Here is a 26278-nt window from a genome sequence, read left to right as displayed (position 1 = left end):
ACTTTAAGCAATTAACACTTCACTTTTTGAGTAAATTAAAGTTAAAGCAGAATTTCATAAGCAGGGACTGGTGGGCTGAACTAAGATGATTTACTAAGTGGATGGCACCTTTAACTGATCCCTTTCTGTGATTGGCTGTTGTGTGAATGTCAACAAAGAGTTTCTACCAATGATATGTCATTGATTATGCACCCCATACCCATCTTGTGGGCGGAGCTTGGAACCTCCTACCCGAGCCCAACAACTCGCCTTATGGGTTGCTGTTTGGCTATTTATAGTTAGTTGGAAAAAAGAGAGATGGCGTTAGTGGTATTTTGTGGGGTAATTTGTTATAAGTGTAATTTGATGTCAACAGATGGCGTAAGCTGTACCTTATGGCCACTATTAACCTGCCAGTTGATAGTGTTCTCGTCTGCCGACAGATGGCATCAGCTGTATCATTATTACTTCCGAATTCCCTTTAAACACTGAATCTCTTCGCTTATGATAAGGATTTTTACCATTTATGATAAGGATTAGATAAGGACGTTGTGCAGGCGGTGAGTTTAATTCGCTAGTAACATCAATGTTTATTTATTTATTTATTTATTTATTTATTTATTTATTTATTTATTTATTTATATACAAGAAGGTACATTGGGAGTTAACAGAGAACATAGAAATTAAGTTGAATTTACATTCTTGTAAAGCCACTAGCACGCATAGCGTTTCGGGCAAGTCCTTAAACTAACAGATAATTTTTAGATAATTAACAGTAAAATTGACAAAAGATGTTTACAGGTACTTTACAGCTTTACAGGTACAGATAATTTTAAGTAGAATAATTACAGTAAAATTGACAAAAAATTTTTACAGGTATATTGCAAGAAATTTTGATACAAAAGCAGATTAGAATAATACACAATAATGAACAAGGATTACTAGGTACATTAGGATAACATTTCAAGGAATAATGCAATAGAATATGCACTCAATACAACAACCATGATATCTAAGATAACAATGGTAAAGTAATATGGCTTAGGTGCAAATATTGGGGGATTGGGTAGCACTAGATACAGTACGAAGATAAAGCAATAGGTAGAAAACTATGAAGATGAAATTGGGTACTTTTTGGTTTTATTTTTGAATAAGGCAAAAGTTGGACAGCTTTTCAATTCATTAGGGAGTGAGTTCCATAGATTAGGTCCCTTTATTTGCTTAGTGTTTACACAGATTAAGTTTGACTCTGGGGATATCAAAAAGAGATTTATTTCTAGTGTGATGATTATGGATTCTATTGTATGTGTCCAGGAAGAGTTTTAGAACAGGGTTTGCATTTAAGAAACTCATCGAAACTGCTAAAATACTGAACAAGTTGGATGGTGATGATCCTGACAATTTCTTCAAACTGTCAGATGTAACACAAACAAGGAGCAAAGGTTTCAAGCTCAACAAGCCACAATGTTGGACTGACGACAGGAGATGCTTTTTCACTCACAGGATTATTAACCCATGGAACTGCCTACCCGCCGATGCCGTAAATGTGAAAACTTAAGTTTTAAAGTACAACTGGAAAAGATCATCAGGGCAAATGGGAGGACCTTCGACAAGCCGCCGGCTTCCTGTCCTCGTCGAGGCCACTAGTGTTAGTGGCTCTCAGGTAAAGTTAAGTCAAACTAGCTGTGGCTGGTGGCAACAAGATAACTATTTCAACTAAAGATAAATAATGTGCTATAGCCTGTCTGGGACGTTCTCCCGGGATATCTCGTTCGTCTTGGCCTGCTTTAGTACAAATATTCAAGACACATTTATTTACGAGATATATATGCAATATATATATTGCATATAAGCATGTAACAAATTGCTTTATTATTAATAAATATATTGAATTATATTCGGCGGTTGCTTAGTGGGGTCGCTGAGTCGTGTTTGTTGTTGCTATGTGTTGTGGTTCACAGTGTGTTGTGGAGGCGAGGGTGTGGAGGTCAAGCACTTGGTGTACCCGGGCCCTCTCCTGCTACTCTCTCTCTTTATCTCACTCTGGTCTACCTCACCCACCATGTTGAGTGCCAGGTTTATGTCAGGTAATGTATATATCTGTTTAGACCTAATGACAAGCTCTGTTAACTAGACACCTGAGGCTCCGGTGAATTGTGTAGTCGGCGGAGGGGGTTATATAAGACTTTTTAACTACAGTATAGGTTATATAAGACTACTACATCATGCCCGTCATCACCCAGGTAAAATCTGCTATCAGAACAATAACAAACTCTGTTTTCAGACAATACACAGCCCCCTGTGTTTAAATCCCTTGACATGCTAAACATAAACTCGTTCCACACATTCTCATGGGGCCATTTACATGTACAAAACCTTGTTCCTAAATGCAAATCCTGATCTGAAACTCTTCCTTGACAGATGTAATAGAACCAACCCATAATCATTACACCAGAAATAAATATATCTGATATCCCCAGAGTCAATCTAAGTCTGTCAAAACACCATGCTAATAAAGGGACCTTGTCTATGGAACTCACTCCCTAATTAATTGGAAAGCTGTCCAACCTATGCATTATTCAAAAGTAAAACCAAAAAATACCTAATTTCATCATCATAGTTTCCTGCCTAGTGTTTCAAACTTGCACTGTATCTTGTGCTACCCACTCCTCCAATATATTTATTTATTTATTTATTTATTTATATATAGAAGAAGGTACATTGGGATTGTGAGGATACATAGCATAGTAATTACATTCTTGTAAAGCCACTAGTATGCACATATGTGCCTTAGCCATACATTTTCACCATTGTAATCACTGCTATCATCTTATATCATGGATGTTATGTTGAATACAAATTTTACTACAATATCCTCAAATTATGTACCTGTACCTGTTGATAATTCTCAAATTTTACCATAATGCACCCACTAATTTTCTTCAGATTTTCATGCAATGTACCTGTTGACATTTTTCAATTTTGCTACAAATTACCTACTTAAAATTATATGCTAGATTAAGCACCTGCCCAGAATGCTATGCGTGTTAGTGGCTTTACAAGACTAAAAACGTCAATGTTATACAGTATACTCTCATAAAACCCAATGTACCTTCTTGTATATACAGTATATATATAAATAAATACAGTAAATAAATAAACTTACACCAGTGGCTGGACCCATCTTCTGGGGCAATTTAAGGCATTACAAACTCCACCAATCCACTCAGTCCACATAAATGTAGGTAGAATTACATGAAGCCTGCGAAGGTAGAGAAAATGTTTCTAATTGGCTCCACCAGTTAACCGAATTCACATGCAGTGTAAGTGCTCCATCGAGGTGATTTATTATTATCATGTTTGAAATGTGGGTGAGATGATTTCCTGTAGTCAGGGACAGGATGCCTGTTATCCTTATGAAGGTCTCTTTGCCAACAATTCACTGTGCCCTGGATGATACCCATAACTCTCATTGATAACAAGCTGAATTTGCAGTATCACATTCAAGATATAGCAAAAAGTTTCTAAAACTGTTGACATTCTTTCTAAGATCAGATATTATGTACCTCCCCCTGCCCTGGTGACACACTATTACTCTCTCATCTATCCTTATCTGAATTATGATATTTGTGCTTGGGTTCATCTACCCAAAATCATCTACATCCTCTAATTACTCAATACACAGCTGCTAATGTCAAACTCTGGCCCCAGACAGCACTTGGTACCCTTACTTAAATCTTTGAATATGTTAGATATTAAGTCATTGCACATCCTCTCAAGTGTACTCTATACTGTGTATATTTAAGACTCGGAACTGTAATGCCAATCCTGACCTTAAATGCTTCCTAGAAGGTTGTAACAGAACCCATGGGCACCACACCAGAAACAAATACCTATTTGATATTCCAAGAGTGTGCCTTAACCATACTAGAATTGTTCTACAAATCAAGGTACCCAGAATGTGGAATGACCTTCCCAATCATTGGGAAGGTCAAAGGCTGTATGTACCCCTCTCAACCCGTTTAAGAGAAAAGCTAAGTACAGTACTACCTAATAAACTCCATGTAACCTACCTTACCCCCTAAATGTCAACCCATGTCTTGCTTTTTTCAAACAATACTGTATGTTGACCAACTTGTATAACTGCTGATTTCTGCCATGTCCCCCCCCCCCCCCTCTCCTCTTTTTCAACTCAATTTATGCTCAATTAGTATTAAATTTTAGTCTAAATGTGTGTTTTCCCCACACCTTGCCTGAAATGCTGTGCGTATTAGTGGCTTTAGGTATTGTATGTACTAGCTCTATCTATAAATCCAACATTATGTTTGTAACTCATCTTCTATGTATGCACTTTTACCTGAATAAACATTTGAATTTGAACAGTTGCCAAACTCCTAGATATTTATTGACTGTTAGGCAACATGGGTGAAAAACATGTTTTCTGTCATACATTATCTTGTTGACCATAAAGCTATTGCCCCTTGTTTGTTACATTTGAGCTTTAAAAGAAGTGGTCTGGATTAATATGCTCCAACATGTTCAGTATTTTAAAGGTCTCAATGAGATCAGCCCTGTCATGTCTGGTTTGCAGTGTTGTTAGTCTTATGGCCCTCAACCTTTCCTGGTGTAAAAGTTGACCGAGTTCTGGAATGACTTTTCTCACTCTCATGTGTTGAACTTTCTCCAAAACAGCTATGCCCTTCTGAAGATGAAGTCCACATGTAATCCATAATACAATAATATCAGGGATTTGTACAGATAAATAATTATTTTTTTTTTTCCATGAAATCAAAGGTTTGTTTGAATATTCTGAGGGTTTGTATGGGTATTTTCTACTGCAGCTCCCTTTTGTTATGCCACTTCAGTGACTGGTGGATTCTGATTACTAGGTCTTTTTCCTCATCAGTCTACTGCATAATGATGTTGTTCATTTTATAGTTATGATGTGCATTGTTATGCCCCACTTATGGAGTTCATGTAGATCTGTTTGTAATGCCTCAATATCATTTTTACTTCTACACTACCATGTCGATATCTGTCATTGATGTATATGGCAAAAAAAGGGATGGCCTTAAAATGGAATTGTGTGGTACCCTACTCATCACGTTTTTCTAATCAGATTGATTTCCATTTGAAATGACCCTTTGCTTTCTTTGTCTTAACCATTGTTTATCCATTCTAGACTAGTATTTTAAAAACACATACAGATATAAATAAGTGGTAATTTCCTTGCCTTTTTTTTGTCCAGTAATATCAGATCATGTTACTCATTGGTTAGAAAGGAATGAGCCACCAAATATTAGAGTGGTCAGTGCCTGTGGCCAACCAATATGCAGTGCTTGTGTCCATACGTAAAGAGGTTAGACCTGTAGGTACCAAGTACAGTACAGTATATTATTACAGGAATGATTTACAATAGCGTTGAAAGAATATATAAATATACAGGTGAAATTCCTGTGCAAATAGGTGACATGAATATCTGGCAGAACACCTATCATGCACCATAAAGCCATCTGGCTACATGCTTGTATTAAGGTCATAAATATTGCGTTTGCATATCAGGTTGTAGTATAATTGTACAGTAAAGTATAGAAAAATATCCCTTGCTACTTATACTATAGATTATTTGTAAAGTTATTATTTGTATTTTTAAATTTGATTTGAATACAACTTGCGTGCAGGCTGGATACCTGCAGGCTCACCCCACACAGTTATTAGGTTCTGGGTCAAAACCAGACAGCAGTGAAAGTGTTATAAAATTCTGTGATATTGGTTTAAAACAATATGGGGATATTAGTTTAAATCAGTGAGATGTTATTTGTTTAAATCAGTACAGTAAAGTATAATATTTGTTTGCACAATGATTTCAGCACACTCTGTGCCCTGTCTTATGTATGTAATTGAAATACATTTTTACACATCCCAGGGTTGTTGCGGTTGAGCCCATCAGTGCTTAGTGTACGTGCAATGTCAGCCCAACCAGGCGATGGATACACCTTCGAGACACTGGCAGTTTCTGTGCCAAAAGATCACGTCTTCCATGTCCAACTCAACCGAACAGAAAAGCTTAATGCGTTGAATAAAATTATGTGGAGGTAAAGTTTGCTTAGTTTTACATCACTTTTGCAGTGGGTTTATTGGTTGTACTATTTAATCCTTATATACTGTATATGGTGATTAAAATGTTCTATTTCAAATTTTATTTTCAGTTATCTTTTCTTGGCAGGCACTAAATATATACAGTAGTACAGTAGTACAGTACTGTATCTCCGAAATGGGGCTATAGTAGTTTTTGCTTGTAATCAATTTGTAGATGCATGGTGGACAGACTGACTAATCAGCCATACCTACCGAGATAAATGTCAGTTTACTCGACTTGATAATGGCCCAGGACGGACTGAGACATCATCATTTATTCATTTTCTAATGTGTAGGTTGGGTATCAACTCTTCAGCCAGGTTATTGTGACTCATCGTCTTCATCAATTTACAGAATGTATTTGGAAAATAATACATAGTTAAATGTGAGAAATATGATTATTATTGCATTTGATGTACATCAGATGTTATTAATATTGGAACTGGCTTTCAATGGTAAACATGCATCTACATACCATATATTTTATGAGAAGTCAAAGTTTAAGGAGATTATGATGCTTGTCTTTGTAGACTGTCTTTTGTTGCTCACCACAGATAATTTACCAGAGTTGCTCGCAGCCTGGTTGATTAGGTATCCTTTGGAGGTGCTTGTCAAGTTCTCTCTTGAACACTGTGACAGGTCGGCCAGTTATGTCCCTTAAGTATAGTAGCTACAGTTAAGGATTAGCATCCGGTCAATGCTCCACGGCCAAATTGCTGGCGAAGTGCAGGGCAAGTGTCTTGCCACTGCTTGCCATGGAGACTTGTTATTGTCAATGATGTCAGTGGTACAAAACCCCTCACATGATCCACATGTTGACACCATAAACATGTATGATATGTGGTGGTGTTTCTATTTCTCAATTACACTTTGCTAGGAATTACCATTACAGTATTGATGACCACACTATATTACCATTACAGTACTAGCAATTATTTTACATAACATTTTTCTTTCTTTAAATGCTAAGTACACTAAGCACATGATGTGCATAACTTTTTTCTGTATACAGGGAAGTAGGCGAGTGTTTTGATAAGCTGGCCGAGGACCCGGACTGCAGGGCAGTGGTGCTGAGTGGTACTGGCAAATTGTTTACCACAGGCATTGACCTTGGTGATTTAACACAAATGGCTGGCATTGTTATGAGCGATGATGATGTGGCTCGTAAATGTCGCGCATTACGGAAAATTATATCAAGTTATCAGGAGTCTTTCACTGCCATAGAGAAGGTAAATATTTTTTTTTTATGCATCATCTCATTAGAGATGATGCATTTATTTAGTAAAGTATCTAAATACTGTATTCATACAGTATTTAGTTTTAATAGATTTAAGTTTTTAATAGATTATGTATTGCATTTTATAAATGATAAATGATCATTTTTTTGTTGAAATTTGAAGATTATATAAGCTCTTGTATTATATTTTCAAATGTATTGGTAGAAAAAACTTTTATTATATGATTACCGAGTTGATTTTCTCTAGGGGGGGAGTCCCAGTGGCTCTCTGAAGCTCTCTTGCTGAGGTTGCTCCATACTAAAAGGTCACATCAGTTATGGAAATTCTGATTGATCTACCAGGGACCAGAGCCTGGCCCCCCTCACAGAGGTGCACAGTGTGAATGACAATTTGCCACACCAATGGAAAAAAAACTCCAGAAAGTCGGAAAAGCTTTACACACAACTGGATGGTTCACAGAAAGCAAAGCCTTGAAACTGTCCGAATAATCACACAAGAGATTTACTCAAAACTGGCTTGAAACTTGTTACTGTAGTTCCAATTATCACCCCCCCAGGTTGCTTGATCCAAGCCCTCAACCAGCTCCCAAGCTCAGTTCCGTTGCTGAACTGGTGGAATATAGTTCTGCCTGTAGTGTTCTGGTTCACCAGTAATGGGCTAGCCCTGTTGCTTCAAGCTAAGTGCTGGCCATCCTTGTACTTTGTCCTGCAGGGGCCATTTGCTTGTTGTATTGTTCTTATTAAAGGAAAGCCAAGCCTGCTTGTGTAAGATTGGTGTTCATTGAACTTTGGGCTGCATGCACTCAGGGTTTTCTTCTCTGGGTGCCCACTAACACTGTCTTTGCACAATCATTTATCTTCACTGGTGTGTCCGGGAGTTTCCCTGTAGTTCCTTGTCACCATGGTCTGGGGGATTTGCTTCAGTCCCTGTCTATTTGGAGCTGGGCACTGTGTGTGGCTCTTCTGCTGGGTTCTCCTTGCCATTCATCATGTTCTGGGGTATCCAACGTGACCCCCAAGACTAAGACAGACAGACAGTCTGTCCCGGTTCCTTCCCATTTCCACAGAGTGGGGTGTCAATGCTGCCTCTCTTTTTTTTTCTTTTTTTTTTTTTTTAGCTTTGCAGGACATTATGTTCCTGGAATGTCCCATTTGCTGTTCTTCTCCATAGATAGTTAGTTCCAGGGAACCACAAGCTGCTCATCCCAGAAAACCAGTGTTGAATGTAATGAAAAGCCAATTTCTGGGTTAGCTCTTGTGGCTCCCTGACCTCTCTTTCCCTCCATGTTGTCACAGGGTTTTGTTACATCTGCCATAGAACTGAGGGTAATTTAGCTGGCTGACCATGAGCTACCTCCCTCCTTCCCCCAAATGAGTGGTGGAGGTAGGCCAACGAGCTTGCACTAGTTAAGAGAGATTTCGATAATTTGTTTACATAGAGGAGTTCTTTTTGCAGCTCTCAAGGCTAAAGTCTTTCTCTAAGTCAGTAAGTAATGGTCTGTTTTGTGTCACTGACTTTCTGGTTGCTTCCCCGATAATAGCATAAATAAATGCCAATGCTCCCTGCACCTCTGCAAGAGGGCCAGGTTTTTGCCCTGGTTCTCAGTAGACCTATAGAACTCTGCATCTGATGCAACCTAGTTGGCCCTGGTAGTTGGCACACTATCAGTGACAGTAGCTTCAGAGAGTCACTGGGACTCGGAAATAGGCGTATCATTACATTCAACGCTGTTTTTTTTTTGGGGGGGGGGGGCGGGGGTCTAATGGGTTATGATAATGTAGGTGTCCATATACTGTACAATATAATTTTTATTTTCCTTTTTGGACCTTGGACCTTGATGGCCTTGAAATCTAGTGTCCAAAGCCAGTCATATCCGCTGTGCATAATGCCTGTATTGGTGCAGGAGTGGATCTGATTTGTTCAGCAGATATAAGATATTGCTCCTCTGATGCCTGGTTCCAAGTAAAGGAAGTTGATGTTGGTAAGTCATATGACACTGATATTTGATTTTTCATTTCAGTTATGAAAAGTGATAGTCTGACTTGCTCTCACATCCAAATAGAAGTTTTAATATTAAAATCTGAATGTCATTATTGCAATTTAAAGATGTATACCTTTATAAATGCTTGAAGATTTATTATTTTTTTAATTATATATATATATATGTTGCCCATTATAAAGGCAACCCAAGGGTTAAGGAGCAAGGGAGAAAATGTATTATTTATTTATTTATATACAAGAAGGTACATTGGGTTTGTGAGAATACATAGCATAGTATTTACAATCTTATAAAGCCACTAGTACGCGCAGCGTTTCGGGCAGGTCCTTAATCTAACAGATAATTTTAAGTAGGTAAATTCTAGCAGAATTAATAAAATAACAAATACATTGCAAGAAAAAAAATGAGATAAGAAGGTTGGGATGGATTAGGGAGATAGGTGAGAAGGTAATGTAAAGATGAGGGGATGGGAGGATAGGTGTTAAAGGAAAGGTGAGGCAGCTGGGGAGAGGAAGAATGATGATAAGAGAACGAAGATGGTAAAGGATTTTAATAATTTATTTAATAATAGACAAAATATTAGTGATAAAGTAAATAATGTAATACACGCACACACAGCATGAAAATAACATAATTAGTAATAATGGTAAAGATTAATCCATATGCATTCTTACATTTATAATTGTTTACAATATGTAGTTTAGTCATTGGTCAGATTTCACATTACACCTACAGTATGCTATGAGGTAAAATTATTTGAATAAATTGTTGTTTCTGACAGGCTTAGCAGCTGATGTTGGGACACTACAACGCCTCCCAAAGATCATAGGAAATCAAAGCCTTGTTCGTGAGTTATGTTTCTCAGCCAGGAAGTTCTTTTCTTCTGAGGCGCTCCAGTGTGGTTTTGTGTCAAGAGTTTTCGATGACAAGGACAGGTAAGGGTTCTTTTCTGGGAGGATTTGAAAGTTGGCTCCTTGTTGCTGACTACCTGGAGAGCTCCACACAAGTCAGTCCTTGCCAAGCTCTTGAGTCATTGTAAGCATACTTGAGATCACAGGCCAAAATTCAGCAGTTCCAAATGCCAGCAGTTCTATGTATTATTATTCTGTTATTTAAAGCCATGAATTAAACTGGATAGATTTTGTTTCTAGTTTGGATATAGGGTTGTAAATTTATGGAACAGGTTGTTTTTTAATATCAATATAGGTTAGACAAATATAAATAGCCAATAGGCCTTCTGCAGTTTTGTAAGAAAGTAATTTTCCCTAATTTACCCCTCTTATTTACAGCTTGTTAGAAGCAGCTCTAGATATGGCCTCCACCATTGCCAGCAAGTCTCCTGTTGCTGTCCAAACTACAAAAATTGCCTTGGTGCATAGTAGGGACCATTCTGTCCAAGAAGGACTAGACAACCTTGTAAGTATCATTGTACACTTAGGTACTTCAACCCCCTTCCTCTCTGCCTACATGAAAAAAAAAAAAAGTTTGTCTCAATTTTAGCCCTTCAACTGCACTTGTTAACCAGAGTCCTTTCATCGGTAGTGTGTAAACCAGAGTTGGTTGTAGGTCTAGCATAAGATTTAAAATTTCCACGGATACACAAGGCTTATATCCACTTCCTCAGGCTTCCAGAAAATAGACATCATCTTGGGAAAAGTCATAGGCACCCCTCCTGGGTGTGAGGGCCTCAGTAGTAAGACAGCAACTATGGGTAACATGCAGCAACAGTACACAGCACCACACTGCTCATGCCCTGAGCATCACAATGATGAGGAAATAAATAAGTAGCTGTAATTATATATCAAAGATAGTGATGTAAAAGACCCTGATAGTGATACATATTACTGTAGGTACATGGTTCAGATATCAAGTTAAAGTACATTTATTGAGACAGTAAAATACATCTCAAAAGGATGGAGTAGCTTAGGCTATTTCTATCCTCCATTCAAATATCAGTAAACCAGAGGCTGGTCATGATTTTCCTAAAGCAAGGTAGACAACCAAAGCCACAGTTTTGTGCCTCTGCACATTATACAACAGGACCTCCATGTTCCTTTAGAAAATGCACATGTGAAAAAAAATTCATATTCAGGATTTAGTGGCCAGGATTCTGGCAAGCATTTTGGCTAGAGAAGTGACGTGTATAGTATATTGGACAGCACTTTGCTTTGTAAATTGCAATGAGCAAGCATGTGTTGGTTTGCTCTTCATAGATTAATGATTGCATGATTATTATTCTAGTTAGACCTGCTTAGTGGTTTGCAAGGTGCATAAATTTATATGTAATAGTCCAATTACTGTACTTGGATTGGATGATAGTGAAGCCCTAGCTTCTTACAGGTCAGCGTTCAATCCCTGACCGTAAGTAGCAGGGTACCATATCTTTCCTCGTTCCTATCCCTACTCCTTGTCCTCATATCCTCTCCAAATACTATATGGTTGTACTGGCTTAGCACTATCAAGATAGCACTTTCTCTTGATAATTATCTTACCTTGCATATAATGAGTACCTTAGATCATTGGAGTCAACTAGAGCCCAGGTGAATGGAATGTTTATTTCCATGGAAGTGTGGATGACAATTTACATATGGGACATGATTGCAACATACTGTGTAATACAGTAGTACAGTGTAACCTCTGTTTACGAGCTCAATTTCTTCATAAAATTTGATTCAGTTTACGAGCTTTGTCTTGAGTTGTGAGTTTGATGAAACACATGGGTCGACCGAGGGTGTGATTCCTGGTGGAACGGGCGACCGCACCTCAGTTTAACAGTGCCTCCCTCGTAATGACGATCGTCCTTGAATAATTCTTAAAGAATTTAGTTTTTTTCAGCTTTTTTGGTTTATAAACATTAAAGTAATTATTATACAGGGTATATCACACCATAGGCGCATCCGATCCCACGATCGTCGTCACCTACCAATTAAGTTGATTATCAAACATTTTTTTTTTTTCACAAACATGTTACTCATCTGTCTTTGTTGCTTTTGCAAATATTCCATGTTTCGTATCCTTTTATAAATTTTACTTTTTGCTTCTTTCCAGGCAAATATAAACATGACAATGTTACAAAGTGAAGATCTACGTATATCTGCAATGTCTCTAATGAGCAAGGGGAAGACCAAGGCAGTATTTGCAAAGCTCTAGAATAAATTGTCACATTTCTCTGAAAATTTTCTTGAAGAAAAGCCTCATTTTACACTGTTAGGGTTAAATAAATTGCTGTATATCTGTGAACATAACTTGTATACTCATGCATGTAAAGTTAGATTTGCATAATAATATTTTGCCTAATTTGCCCAAAGCATGAGTTAAGAGAAAATACACACTGGCAGAGCAATTACTGTCTTTAATGATGTGGTTGAGGTAATATCTGGATGGTCCCCTTATAAGATCTGCCCACATTGGGCTCTTGTATTTCATGAATTTTGTATTGAAAATGCAGAATGATTTTCAGAAATTCTCTGATCACTGCATTTCAGTATCTTCAAAACGTTTACGAATAATGCTAAAATGTGTCATTGGAATGTTAAGCTGCTCTCCCTATGGATCATCAAAGCATGCAGTCCTCCCTTACCATATAAACAGTGTAGAAGAAGTTTTTCAAGAAAGGGCTAGTTAAAGAGCATATAAGCACTTCGTCTGTTACCCACAACAGTATGTAATTTAAATGTCAAAAGACTGTTCACTGAGCATTAGGGATAACATGTTTTTATTATTACTTATAAGTATTAAATTTTTTAGTGATCTAGTAATGTAAAGTAACCAGTTACTGTAGGGGTAGTTTTTACCCCTACAGTAACCAGTTACTGTTTTTTGTAGGGGTTCAGAGATTCCATTTCAATCCTATTGCATAGTTAGCCTTTGAGAAAATACATTTAAGAAATACATTTCTTAAATTTTTTACAGCCATTATTATATTTGTACAAAATTTTACCAGGGTCTTGCCAGTATACCTTAACATGTACATAGTTTGGGTTATGGGTCATAGCATATGTTGTAAATAAAGAAAAAATGGGGGTAGTGTTGGGTAGGAGAATAACATTTATACCTACAAGATACCTTCAAATGCTTTTCAACTGGCAGCCCTTTTCTACTGTGCATGTCTCATTTACAATGAAACATGTATTTTATTAGTAGTACTGTACTATAGTATATAGTCCTATTTTAATACATTGTATATTGGGATTTTGTGGTTTTATATCTTAAGTGTTCCATATAAAAACTTGGTTGAAGAACTAGTTAACCAACTATATAAATCTAAGTGTGCTACAGAGGTGTACTAAAGATTAACTTAACTTTTTGGTGCAATACTCACCAAATTTAAATCAATTGCTCACCATTTCAATCCGTTGTTTTGCATTTTCATGTATGGATGCGAGTAGACTAAGGAGTACTTTGTAACTGGTTAAAATGGTATTCAAAATATTGGAGAGGACAGGAAATAGAGTAGACACCAGCAACATTGAAAACAAGATCCACATATTAGGGATCTCGTTTTCCTCCTTCGAACAAAGGTCTGAAATAGGCAGACCAGCAGCAGATGACAAACTGACAACTTTCTCCAGAAAGAGGAGAGGAACAAGATGAAAGTTGCACCAAACCCCAAGTGTGATCAAAAGATTGTCCACTCGCTGGGAGACTCCAGAACCTCGATGCAACCAAAAAGGAGTTATGCCATGAACGAGGCATAACCCTGGGTATTTCAGGAGGTACGTGAAGAACACGTGCCTTCCAAGCCACTGAAGGAAGGTCCGGAGAGGAAGGAAGTCTCCAGAAATACAATCCCAATGGGCCCAATGGCGCAAGAAACTGAACCATGGGGGAGCCACACTCAAATCATACACTGTACATACAAATTTTACACTTAGGTAGGATACAAAAACCCTATCCCCTGCAAAAGGAGATCCTCCTCAATACGAAACAGGTCGACTAAGCTAACCAACTAAGCTCGACTAACCCTTTGAGAGTCAAACAGTACCTATATCAGTCCCCCCACAGGGACCCCAGGCAGAGCCAGAGTCTGCACCCACTGTCCAGGATAGAAAAGCAATCCTTCAAAAGACGGGGGTGGGGGAATATAGTCACTTTAAATTGACAACTACCAGTTTTGTTTAATCAAATTCAAAAACATTATGGAACATGTAATAAGCTAAAAACTTTCATTACTGCATGACATTTTATATGGAGAAAAAAAAACTACCCTAAAGTAAAAAGTCTGGTAGCAAAGGTTTGGGTCCTTTGTTACAGAATGTGTTAAGGTGGATCTTCTAGGGAAAGTAGACTCGAGGGTCTGGTCACCACAAGTCTCATAGGGTGAAGATGAGACAGCCATAAATAACACACACACACACACTTCACTTCCCAAACCCACTAGAGCAAACAAAGTAGAGGGCAATGCACCACATGAACCCTAGGAGTAGCAGGGATAGTGTATGCAAGCGACATTATCATTGAGTAACCAAACAACACTCCAAAAACCATCAGATGTGTTAACTCCTTGAGGCCCAGTTGACACTAGTCCAGCTGACTCGAGTATACTGTACCTGGAGAGGGTCTCAGGAGTTTTTCTACTCCCCGAGCCCGGCCTGGGGCCAGGCTAAACTTGTGACTGTTGGAACAGTCCAACAGGCTGTTACCTGGAACGGCCTGCATGCCTGTTTTGACACGGCAACACTCGACTATTAGTACTTTCACTTCTATGAGTTGCTCCTTTTTCCTTCCTCTGCAACCACAGCTTCTTGGGTGGAATTGACTTGCAGCTGGAGGCAACTGGGGAACACAAGGGTTAAGTAACCACTCACCAAACCACAATCTTTCACTTGGGTTATATACAGTCTTTAGAGGTCTTGGTCCACTTTTTATCAAATACTTGGGGGGGAATGACAGACCAAAGTCTTTGTTTTTGTTTAATAGCAGGTTACTCTATGCCCCTAAGTGGGGTTGGCCTCTCTTAAGCACCAAACCCAATCACAGCTTCAAAGCAACATGCAATTATCTTTCATTATTTAGTACCAATTAACATATGAAGATATGGTCTATATGAGGATCTTGTATAAAACACACCAAGAGAATAGTTACATATGATGCTATGACTTTCTGTGGTATTCACAAATGCCTTCAAAACAATATGAAGGTGAAATTTTTTTTAACTCAAAAGCCTGTTATTCTTAGATGTTAGTGAGCAATAATACTGGTGCCCAACTGGCAGCTGCATCAGCAGGAGTCAGCTTGATTAAATCTACTTTAATGACTATGACCCAAGATACTTTTGAGATTGTTTTACAGTTAAGACTTCATAGGCACTGCAATTGGAAGTTAAAATGGCATTTAAAAAAAAATTTAGTAAAATCACCACCATCCAATTTATCATACACCTTACCACATTGCTTTCTGTAAAGTACATTTAGTAAAATAAATTTTGTGGAGACTTCCAGTCCTCTTATGCACACACAAAACAAGATCACCACCTGTATTTACAAAATAAGGTGCTATATATATTAGGCCATATCATTTGCACAACACGGAAATTGACGAAACAAACCCAAACTCACACTCTACGTACATCACAACATTAAGACATTCATTCTTATCTGGTGTACAATAAACAGGTGAGTAATAATAACTGTCTGCATTTGCACTTTTTTCTGATGACTAACCACTACCTATACTTCATTTCTACTGGTAATTCAGCAATTCAGTTCTCAAAAAGAGTGCACAATTTTAAAGGTATAGATTTTAAAATACCACCTTGATACATTCCACATCCAATGTATGAGATGCCTATTATGTCCCTTTTTTTTATCAATTGTCCTCATTTTTTTCCACATTCTAAATTAAAGGCAAACTAGAAAGGAATGCAAAATCCTGGTAAGGATAAGCCTTTCCTTACAAAAAATATAGACTTCTGCCCAATATTATAGACAGCAGTGTATACTGCATATATTAAGAAACAAAGAGTTGTGTGTGTGCACATGAATACATGTGCAAGCATGTTTGTATATATGAGGTGTGATCAAAGTTGCCAAAATGAATACACAGTACTGTGTAAACGCAAAGCTGAGTGTCTCGTGGCTAGTCCCGCATGGAATACTGACTATCTCTCTACACAGCTGAATAGCAGGCAGGAGAGACTAGTCTTTATAGTGGTATGTGGAGTATTTTACAATCAAGGTTTGGTACATTATGAATTTCTTCCAAAAGGTCACACAAGCAACCATATTTTCTTTTGTACCATTTATCTGAAAACAAAAACTCAGGAAGACAGAGTGACCTTGTGAAAAAAATATAAAGATTGGGTGCATTGGGTCTTTACTGCAAAATGCAGCCTACACCACATCAATGACTGTCCTCTCCCACTTACAATGACTGACCAAGAAATAAACTAATGCAATACGCTAAAGAGGTGCTCAGTGATCACATACAAGACCTGCAATCAGATGCCTCCAATACTGCAAACTTTATTGCTTATGCATAATTCAACATATTCAATCTAGGAACTTTCAAAATCACACACACTAAATAAACATTGTGCAAATAGTATATCAAGAAGGTGGGTGGGTGAGGGAAAAGAATGGAGAGAGGAGGAGAAAACAACCACCTATGTGCAAGAACATCACATTTCTATCACCAACTGCTAAATATACTGTAATCGTGAAATAGATTTTAATTTTATTTAATAATGTGAATAATCTGTCAATGCCATTAAGTGAGCAACTAAGAGATACAGTATAGGCAAATGTTATGGAAAACTGTGCAAGCAATGAAGGCAGTGCTTGAATGATGCTCATCTAATCCATACATTCCTTGAACCATCTCATGCAAATTTTATACACTGGATTTACAGTAAACCAGTAAAATAACAAAGAGATTATCTAGTAACCTACACCTGTTTTGTTATATACCAGGAATCAATAATATAATGGTCATGTCAGAGTGACGTATTCTAATGTCAGGCTACTAAAAAATTTAATGGCTACTTAGCTAATTTCAAAATCATGCATTTGCTCGTGATCAAAACTACAGAGCGTACCACCAACTTCAGTTAACTGTAGTAATCTGATCTCTCTCAATAGTCATTAAACAACAAATTCCAAAACTGACCACCCAACAAATTTCTCTTCGTCCTCAACCTTCATCTAGAATAGACTATAAAAGGAGGACAAATGCCTAACTACAGATATTAAAGCTGTATTAATCTTGGATATAAATAATCAAAGCCAGGTGATATTTAAATGAATGTCCCAGTGCGGAATTTACTACAATGCTAATTTCACTTAGCCAACTACAAAAACAAACTCAAATTAATAATTCTTATGTAAGATTACATGCATTAAAACAAAATTGTATAGACGGGCCATTACAAAATGCTTAAGTGTTGGGACAAATTACCGGATCATAGACAGCTGATCTGGTAAGAAAATAATAAACATGTGTATATATATATATATATATTAGTCTATATTCCTAGTCTCCATTTTTATAAATTCTATGAAAGCAGACCACATTGGTCCATTTTCTGCTCTTTAATATTGTCATAGAAATGTGGAGAGCCGATTGCCAACCATTTAGCAGTGCACAACAACCTGGCAGACCCTACAGTAAGGAAGAAGAGACGGGGGCTGGGGCCCCCAGGTTCTGTGTTGTCAAGTGCCCCTCACCCCATAAATGTGGGAAATGGCCCCAATGATATTTTTTGTTTTTCATTTTAGAACCCTGTGCACATGCAGAACATTCTTTACAGTGAATTCAAATATCCTTATCACTATACTGTATAAAGCAAATCTGAATCATTCAATATGTCAGACACGACAGTAGTTAATGAAAAAGTGTCATGATTGCTTTTCCACATCACCTTGTCGAGATACTTCCTGTTTGTGTTCTCAATAACCAAGAGAATAGATCTATGGCTGCCAACAAAATTTCCTATGAAGGGTAACTTTCTTTTATACTAATTAAAAATAAACATTCACTATTTTATATACTTCATTACATCATGTCTATCATTATTTCATCTTCAATACATACACTGAAGCAGATCACCATGCATACTGATCACAGCTCATTCTAGAGAACATTCACCAATGAAGACCAAGGCACATCATTTTGAAACAAAAAATACAATTCGATAATGATCACCTGTAAATAACTATCTAAATAAAATATGGAATGATGGTATCTACACAAAAATAATGCAATTAAAAAATGAGAATGTTAATGAGACAAGCAAAGCTCTGCAATATTAACAAGATACCATGATGATAATTTTCTTACAAACACCTGCCTGTGTTTTATTCCTTCGTCTGATCCCCCTTTACAGTCATTTTCTCCAGTTGTTTGGAAACATCATCTGCCGTCTTATCCTCAGCCTTAGACTTGTCAGTCGGGTCAGTTGTCTTCGTGTCCACTTCTTCCTTTAGCTCATCACTCCTCCTCTTCTCCTCATCCTCCTTTGTCTTAACCTCTGCCACAGTCACAATACCTCGAGCTTCATCAAATACTTCCTTAAAGAGTCGGGCATCTAGAAAGGGAAGTAGTATAGATTCAGTACACACTGTAATCTTTTTTACACCGACTTACCTCACGTAATTTTGTTTTAAAATAAAAGGATATGATTACAATCCACTTGATTATTTATCAGTCAAGGCAAAATTATGTAGGACTTACCATAGAGAGAAATTCTCCTATTACAGTACAGTACTGCACTATACTTCACTTTATTAATCTGGTTTCTTATTACAGTGTAAATTAGGATGTATATACAGTAGTGCTAATATTTTTGTATACTATATTGTATACTATATTATATATATTATATACTATATTATATATAGTATACTATACTGTATATACAGTACATCCAGAAGTGAGCTTCCCCCATTCAAACAGATTTTTACCACACCCTTCTACTGTAACCCACATTTGCTATTTTGAGCAATACAGCACTGTAAAGACAATATTTTTTGTTATTCACTAAATTCCTGCAGAGTATTGACAAAATAAACACAGCTTTTCACATATTTACACACACACACACACAGTTCAGCCACATGCTGCATGAGCAAGTGCTCCATCATTCCTTGGATAATGAGTTACAGGGTTGGTTATCTTGCCTTCTTATGTCTGCATCTTGTCTCGTTCACAGTCTTTGACCTTTTAGGTGATTGTAGGTTACATGCAAGGGTTAGGTTGCAGAGGAATAATTCTCTGCAACAAAACGTACAATTCTTATGAAACTTACTTTCTGCATTTGCAAATCTGATGGCAAAAAGTTCTTGCTTCGGTTCTTCATCAGCAAAATCTGCTACCACTGACCACACCCATGCTCGGTCACTGCCACAATTTGGCTTGAGTTCCATATAAGGTGTAATGTAATGGTTTGCACGAATTTTAAGAGTCTTGTCTTGTCGCATCAACAAGCGAACCTGATTGTACAGAATAAGCACATAAAAAAATTTAAATTATTTAAAATACAAACACTGTTCAGAAACAGGAAAAATCAAGACATCATATATGGTAACTAATTGTTTCCACCATAGTAGGACAACCTAGAAAGGCATCCACAGACTGACAACATAAGGGTATGAAAAGTGTGGTGAAATGAGAATAGGATGCAATGATTACAGGAAGTATAAGGAGTTTAGGTTATGATTATAGTAATTAAATGGTGGTAGTAGTGGGAGGGCAAAAAAAATAATTTGAATGGACAATTATAAAAAATATAAAATGTATAAATATACTATAGTAGATCAGTTCTAATGCCAAGCTTATGCTTTATGATCTCAACTGATGATTAAATTAGCCATGGCAACAACTCACAGTCTTCTTGTAGCCATTTTTCAAAATCTTTACATCCCCAGTGCCTCGTTCCTTCCACTCTGCAGGAGACTCGATAGTATGATAGCGGAAAAGCTTGCATCTCCTGGAAGAGAAAATAATAATTAACACACACACTACATTGTTTTATCTTCATTTTGTTCACCTTCTCCCCTAATAGTTACCCTCTTTCTGAATTAAAGAAAATAGGGTGAAGAGGTAACTAGAGATGAGAAGATATAACATGCTAATGGAAGGATGGTACCAAAAAAATCTTTGCAGCAGCAATTAGAGATAAAGCAGATCAGTTGTGTCAAGAGCCTGACGACTAAGTAGGTACCTGGTTGATGGGATTCTGGGAGTTCTTCTTCTCCCCAAGTCCGGCCCGAAACCAGGCTTGACTTGTGAGTTTGGTCCACTAGGCTGTTGCTTGGAGCGGCCTGCAGGCCCACATACCCAGCTCAGCCCGGTTGGTCCAGTACTCCTTGGAGGAAACGATCTAGGATCCTCTTTGAGAGGAACTTGAGTATTCTCTTTAGAATAGGCGGAAGAGGTACATAATAATGTACACGTGGAAAATATTAGAGGGACTGGTCCCAAATCTGCACACAGAAATAACACCACATGAGACCAGAAGGCATGGCAGGATGTGCCAAATATCCTCATTGAAAAGCAGAGGTGAAATAGGTACGCTGAGAGAACTATCAACATCAGATGCCCAAGACTATTCCAACACACTTCCACCTCACATAAGGGGGCATAACTGGCCAATTCCTTACAGTGTTCAAGAAAACTTGATAAACACTTCCAAAGGATACCTGATCAACCAAGCTGTGATTAATGTCACAGGGCCACATTAATGTTGAAGACTGGGCCAATGGGACTTTGAACCCCGAAATCATCGCATGGTAACCGCAAGGAAAGGTAGCCAATGTGAAGACGAGTCAAAGCATTGTTTCTTCATACATAGGCCTAATATAAATACAGTACCTCACTTTATTTATTGCATTACAGCCCATCCACACAATCATCCAGACAAACACCAGCAGAGCTAAACATTGTAGTAGTCGATGCCTGTGTCAAGCAGGGGAGGAGGGAGGAGGGGGGGGGGGAGGAATGCTCACGATGTGCCCAGCCAATATGGAAGGCAAGTCATGCGGATACAATTATGTTATGAGAATGTTGCCTATTGGTACTGAACGGAAAGTAGTCATAATATATACTGTATACCGTAGATAGAAAAAAATACATGATTTACCAGTGAAATTCCCATTCAAACTAGTGATACAACTATCTGGCTGGATAATGTCACTCAAGGAACCTGACATATGGCACGTGTCATGTAGCCAACCAGCTACATATCTTGGATATTAAAATTAGTATAATGTATTACACCTAGTCATGTCTGTGGTATAATTTTAGAGACATCTCATTGTGAAATACATGACATCAGTGTTTGTGAAAATAATGTCACTTTAAATTGAACATAAATAACTTAGGTAGCCATTTACAGTGACTTTACTCGATATGCATTTCACTTTTTTTGTTATATTGAGGGACTTCCATTAACTGCATTTCAAGCTCTTCCATGAAATAAAGTCCTTGCATTCCGATTCTACAAAATAAAGACATTTATTTAACTTACAATTTAACCATTTCCTCCTCCTCTTCCTCATTAGTCTTTATTTGAATTTCCGGAAGTGTCACCACCGGCTCAAAATATGGGTCATGATCCCCTTCTGTGGCTGCTACAGCATCCTCAGACACATTACTGGTATTAGCAGCAGTCTCACCATCAGGGTCTGTCTGTTGAATTAATATTCACATGTACAGTATTTCATATGCAAAAATAGTATAGGATAAATTTAATTTTGATACAAGTTGCATCAAAACAAGAGAAATTGTGAGTTACGTTTGTATAATCCATATTAGGCTATGAAAAAACATCCTTGCTAGTCATTTCAATAGCAGCATTTCATTGAAAACGTATTTAAACTGGTTGAATGAAGCATCAAAGAAATGCATAGATATCCTTATTATTGTCATATACTATTTTAATGGCAGCACACAACTATTTCTTGCACTTGTCAAAACCAGGCAACTGGTCCAGCATGAACAGCAGCCAAGACCTCATACTCAAACCAATAACCCATGTATGTTAAGAGGCCCTAAACATTTTTCAGTACAAGGAAAACAAGAAATGTGAATAAAGTTGCAGTACCAACATTTCAAAATCATGTTATTTAGGATGCAAAACTATTGGCTTCCACCCTAATTTATGACTGAACAAATACTGTATAAATTTTGCATCATTCACCTTTGCCAACACAATGTTTTAAAACAAGCAAAACAACCTTTTTTATAGATAACCTCCTTGCCATGCTAACCAGTTTACAGCCACCCCCAGAAATCCATAAAAGGGCTACCATCAACGATACCAATATTAAATGCATGTATCAAAGCACATTAATGTTTTATCAACATTAAGGGCCCAAGACTTTTCAACACTCCTGCTACATATAAGGAGCATAAGTGGCCAACACAGTGTTCAAGAAAGAACTTGACAAATGCCTCCAAAGAATGCCTGATCAACCAAGCTGTGATTCATACATCAGGCTGCAAGAAGCCGCATCCAGCAACCTGGTTGACTAGATGACCAACTGGGAGGCCTTCGACAGGGCCGTGGGGCCATTGATCACCTGAAGCTACACAAGGTAGCCATGTACTGGCAATCAAAATCAGTACCTAGTATCCAAAAAGATTCCTGGAGACAGCCCCATGATGTCACATCTCACACTTACTGTAGTATATACTATACATCTCAAAACAATAATTTATCTCATTTCCCAAGACTAGCCTAGGTTTGATTTGTTAACGAGCAGCAAAGGCTTAGAATGACTACTATTGGGGCTCTATTTGAACCCTACTCATCACAGTTCAAAACCAATATTTAGTAACTATACCTGCCTACACCACCACATGCAAATTATTAATAACAGTTTAAGTAATAACTAAATATATTTTGACTGTAGCTGAACAATGAGTGATTTACCAAGAGATTTCTCTGCAATTCTAGTGGTGAGGAAAACAAACAATAAAACACTACACAAAATAACAAATACTGTTTTGATACAATAAGCTGTAGCCTACTCTTGCTCAAATGGGCTAATAGGATATGCCCTGCAGTTCAATCCCATACAGCGGTCTGTCTAATTACCCAAATGTACTCAAAGCTACCCAAAGCTTCCTAGCCTTACGTAAGTAATGAAGAACTATGATATATTTACTATAATGTTGGTGCTGAATGTAGAACATGAAAAACATATTTTTACTCTGAAATAATATAATTTTATGACGAAATTAGACGAAACTAAATGGCAGGTGACGCCACAGGAAGTCGACGCTTCTAGCGACAATGTTGTGACCTTGGGTAATTGGATGGACCCAATTTTGCTATAAAATTACATTATTTCAGAGTAAATTTTTTTTTTCTCTTCTACATTCAGTACCAATAGTGAGTAAATATACTGTACCTGTATTATAGTTCTTTTTCATTATTCACATAATGGTAGGAAGCTTTGTGTAGCTTTGGGTAATTGGATTGCCAAACAGCATGCCATTGCATCCGGTGCAGGCATGGGCTAAACCACACAGATAAATCACATTAACATGATATATCAATGAGAAAAATCAGTAGGAGCCGTAATGAGGATTCGAACTTAGGCTCAGGATACTCCCAAGCATATGTCGTAGACAACTAGACCACGACATGGTGAAAGTAATTGCAACTTGGGATTCTACTGAATCCACAAGGGTTCTTGAGGCTTCCGCTAAAGCCGAACCACGATTTCTGGACAACAGAGCCAGAATGCATTGGGGAATTGTGTGAAACCCTGGTTCGACTTCAGGGCAAATTCTACCAAGCAAATATTTTCATTTCAAGCTACCACTTGATGGATATTTATCTGACTAACTCTACAGACGTTTCACCTTTATCTTTAGTTTTGTCCATGCCCAAGCCTTCCTAAACCTTATTTTCAAAAGGTGATATTATCAGTGATGTTACGTTGCCAGAAAAATGCTCTTGCTAATATCAGGCTGAAAATGCCTGTTACATTATGTTATCTAGTATTCAACAGCACAGCACCATACAAGCCTATAACCAAAGGAGTACAATCAAATTATACACAGGCATTTCATCAAGGGTTGTTCTCTAATTGTAAAATCTGTTTGCAATGTTAGATTAGGCAGGGTAAGGCTGTGCTGAAATAAGAACATTTAGGTTGGTTAAGAAGTAAAATTTGGGAGCACAGCAGCAGGTTCACTAGCCCATTTTAGGTGGGTTCCATTTAAAATTCTTGAAACCTGTTCATGTCAAAAATACTAGCTGGCAGTCAATTGAACTTGTTCACTACCCAATTTTCAAACCACAGTACTTCCCTAATCTCTCTCCTAAAATTACACTTCTAAACCTTGTACAAATTGTTGTAGGTTCTGACCTGTCCCAAGAGGTCTACTTCCCTTGTCTATGCCTTTAACCCTTTTGAAATCCTTGATTATATTCGCCATTGTCTTGCATCTCTAGCAGCTGACACACTTTAATGTGAATTGCATCTGTATGCAAATAAATGAATGCACATTGATACATTCAAATGGTGCAACATCTATCAGTCATTATACAACATATCTACACTCCTTTAGTTAGGCAAGAGATTTAATGTTCACAATGTATACAATACGGTGAATTCTAAAAGGTTATGAACATATTCCTTACAACACCATAAAAGACAGGAAGCATACATCAATGTGTACAGTAAACAGTATTTGTCACTGGTGCGAAATCCTGGATTGTCCGAGGCATCTAGACAGTTTTTTAACACTTCCCTTTAGCTAGCTACACACGTCAGGACAGGTGCGGCAGGCGAAGGCTGTCACCGTCAGCTTAGACAAGTTAGAAACGAGTTTGATATTAATGGACAAAGCTGCACCAGTGAACACAGGGCTAGTAAGTCACCTGTGACAAACTACAATACTGTCATTTTAAAATGTTGTCTACATGTGCTTTAATAAATTATCTATTTGACTTTTAAAATAGCTATCCTCTAATCCAAACTTCTCCACATATGGTAAGCCAGCGGCTTAAAAGGTACACTTTCAATACCTTGCCTAAGTTTTCCATGGAATTTCCTTTAAAAACACAAAATGCGAAAATAAACGTCTCTCGCGTCCCGACACCCAGAGTCTTTCACCATGTGAAAGTCATGTTAAAAATAAGAGACCAGTGTGGGCGAGGTGTGTGGGGTGTGGGCGAGGTGTGTGGGGTGTGGGCGAGGTGTGTGGGGTGTGGGCGAGGTGTGGGAGGTGTGGGCGAGGTGTGTGGGGTGTGGGCGAGGTGTGTGGGGTGTGGGCGAGGTGTGGGAGGTGTGGGCGAGGTGTGGGAGGTGTGGGCGAGGTGTGGGAGGTGTGGGCGAGGTGTGTGGGGTGTGGGCGAGGTGTGTGGGGTGTGGGCGAGGTGTGGGAGGTGTGGGCGAGGTGTGTGGGGTGTGGGAGGTGTGGGCGAGGTGTGTGGGGTGTGGGCGAGGTGTGGTGATCAGCGAGCATAGCGGTCAAGGCCATGTTGGTGCCGTCTCTTCCCCCACAAACTCGCCACCGACGGCAGGTTTACCCCCCGTCAGGCAGCCCTCACGCCCCTCCACACACTTCACCACCACCTCCCACCATTCTACACTACGTACCATCCCTCCCGGGTTAATTTAGCGACGGTGAGCGGTTATGTCACTGATTTCTCACGTCGTAGGAGGATCATTCATAAGTTGAGCTTTTCCCGCCCAAACACATCCATTAGAGGAAGAATATGGGTTCGCTAAATCCACCTCTGTAGTCTAATCCAGGCGTGGATTACTCCGATACTTTACTATAAACTAGATTGAATTACTGGACCGTGTGAGTGTGTGATTCAAACCTTCTCAGGAGCCATGGCGACGTCGATGATTGAAGATATTCCCAGCGCTGCCTTCTGCTCCTACGTTAAATTTTGTAAACAAACAAGTAGTTATTAAGCTGGACAATAGATGGCGTGCTGACTACGGTAGTAAGTCGTGGCTAG

At 38.2% G+C, this 26278-nt stretch overlaps 2 protein-coding genes across 4 annotated transcripts; one reads left to right on the top strand and one right to left on the bottom strand.

Annotated features, from left to right (window-relative positions):
• The first annotated feature begins 1907 nt into the window (after positions 1 to 1907).
• Positions 1908 to 13545, top strand: LOC123759469 (delta(3,5)-Delta(2,4)-dienoyl-CoA isomerase, mitochondrial). Its single transcript, XM_045744572.2, has 7 exons — positions 1908 to 2066; positions 5906 to 6074; positions 7130 to 7346; positions 9210 to 9336; positions 10136 to 10289; positions 10644 to 10770; positions 12403 to 13545. Exons 1-7 carry the CDS (start codon positions 2042 to 2044, stop codon positions 12502 to 12504), a joined length of 921 nt encoding a protein of 306 aa, XP_045600528.2. The 5' UTR covers positions 1908 to 2041; the 3' UTR covers positions 12505 to 13545.
• A 1708-nt stretch (positions 13546 to 15253) lies between these two features.
• On the bottom strand, positions 15254 to 26278 carry LOC123759471 (ran-specific GTPase-activating protein). 3 transcript variants are annotated; one of them, XM_045744574.2, is made up of 5 exons: positions 26135 to 26278; positions 21818 to 21978; positions 20176 to 20278; positions 19598 to 19781; positions 15254 to 18877 (listed from the first exon to the last, which is right to left on the bottom strand). In XM_045744574.2, exons 1-5 carry the CDS (start codon positions 26147 to 26149, stop codon positions 18648 to 18650), a joined length of 693 nt encoding a protein of 230 aa, XP_045600530.1. In that variant the 5' UTR covers positions 26150 to 26278; the 3' UTR covers positions 15254 to 18647. The 3 variants fall into 3 exon arrangements, with proteins under 3 accessions (XP_045600530.1, XP_045600531.1, XP_045600529.1); XM_045744575.2 differs by lacking the exon at positions 26135 to 26278 and adding an exon at positions 25908 to 26072; XM_045744573.2 differs by lacking the exon at positions 26135 to 26278 and adding an exon at positions 25334 to 25445.

The sequence above is a fragment of the Procambarus clarkii genome, chromosome 32 (genome assembly GCF_040958095.1).
Source record: "Procambarus clarkii isolate CNS0578487 chromosome 32, FALCON_Pclarkii_2.0, whole genome shotgun sequence".
NCBI classification, from domain to species: domain Eukaryota; kingdom Metazoa; phylum Arthropoda; class Malacostraca; order Decapoda; family Cambaridae; genus Procambarus; species Procambarus clarkii.
Note: the sequence above shows the minus strand (reverse complement) of the source record. Positions and strands in the feature narration are given on the sequence as shown.

Excerpts from the sequence above, each read along its gene's own strand:
- LOC123759469 (XM_045744572.2), top strand. The coding sequence starts at position 2,042 with ATGTTGAGTGCCAGGTTTATGTCAG. Across the intron at positions 6,075-7,129 it reads TTGAATAAAATTATGTGGAG|GGAAGTAGGCGAGTGTTTTG; the intron begins GTAAAGTTTGCT and ends TTCTGTATACAG. Across the intron at positions 10,771-12,402 it reads AAGAAGGACTAGACAACCTT|GCAAATATAAACATGACAAT; the intron begins GTAAGTATCATT and ends GCTTCTTTCCAG.
- LOC123759471 (XM_045744573.2), bottom strand. Across the intron at positions 19,782-20,175 it reads AAAATGGCTACAAGAAGACT|GTTCGCTTGTTGATGCGACA; the intron begins GTGAGTTGTTGC and ends CTGTACAATCAG. Across the intron at positions 18,878-19,597 it reads CAGATTTGCAAATGCAGAAA|ATGCCCGACTCTTTAAGGAA; the intron begins GTAAGTTTCATA and ends TTCCCTTTCTAG.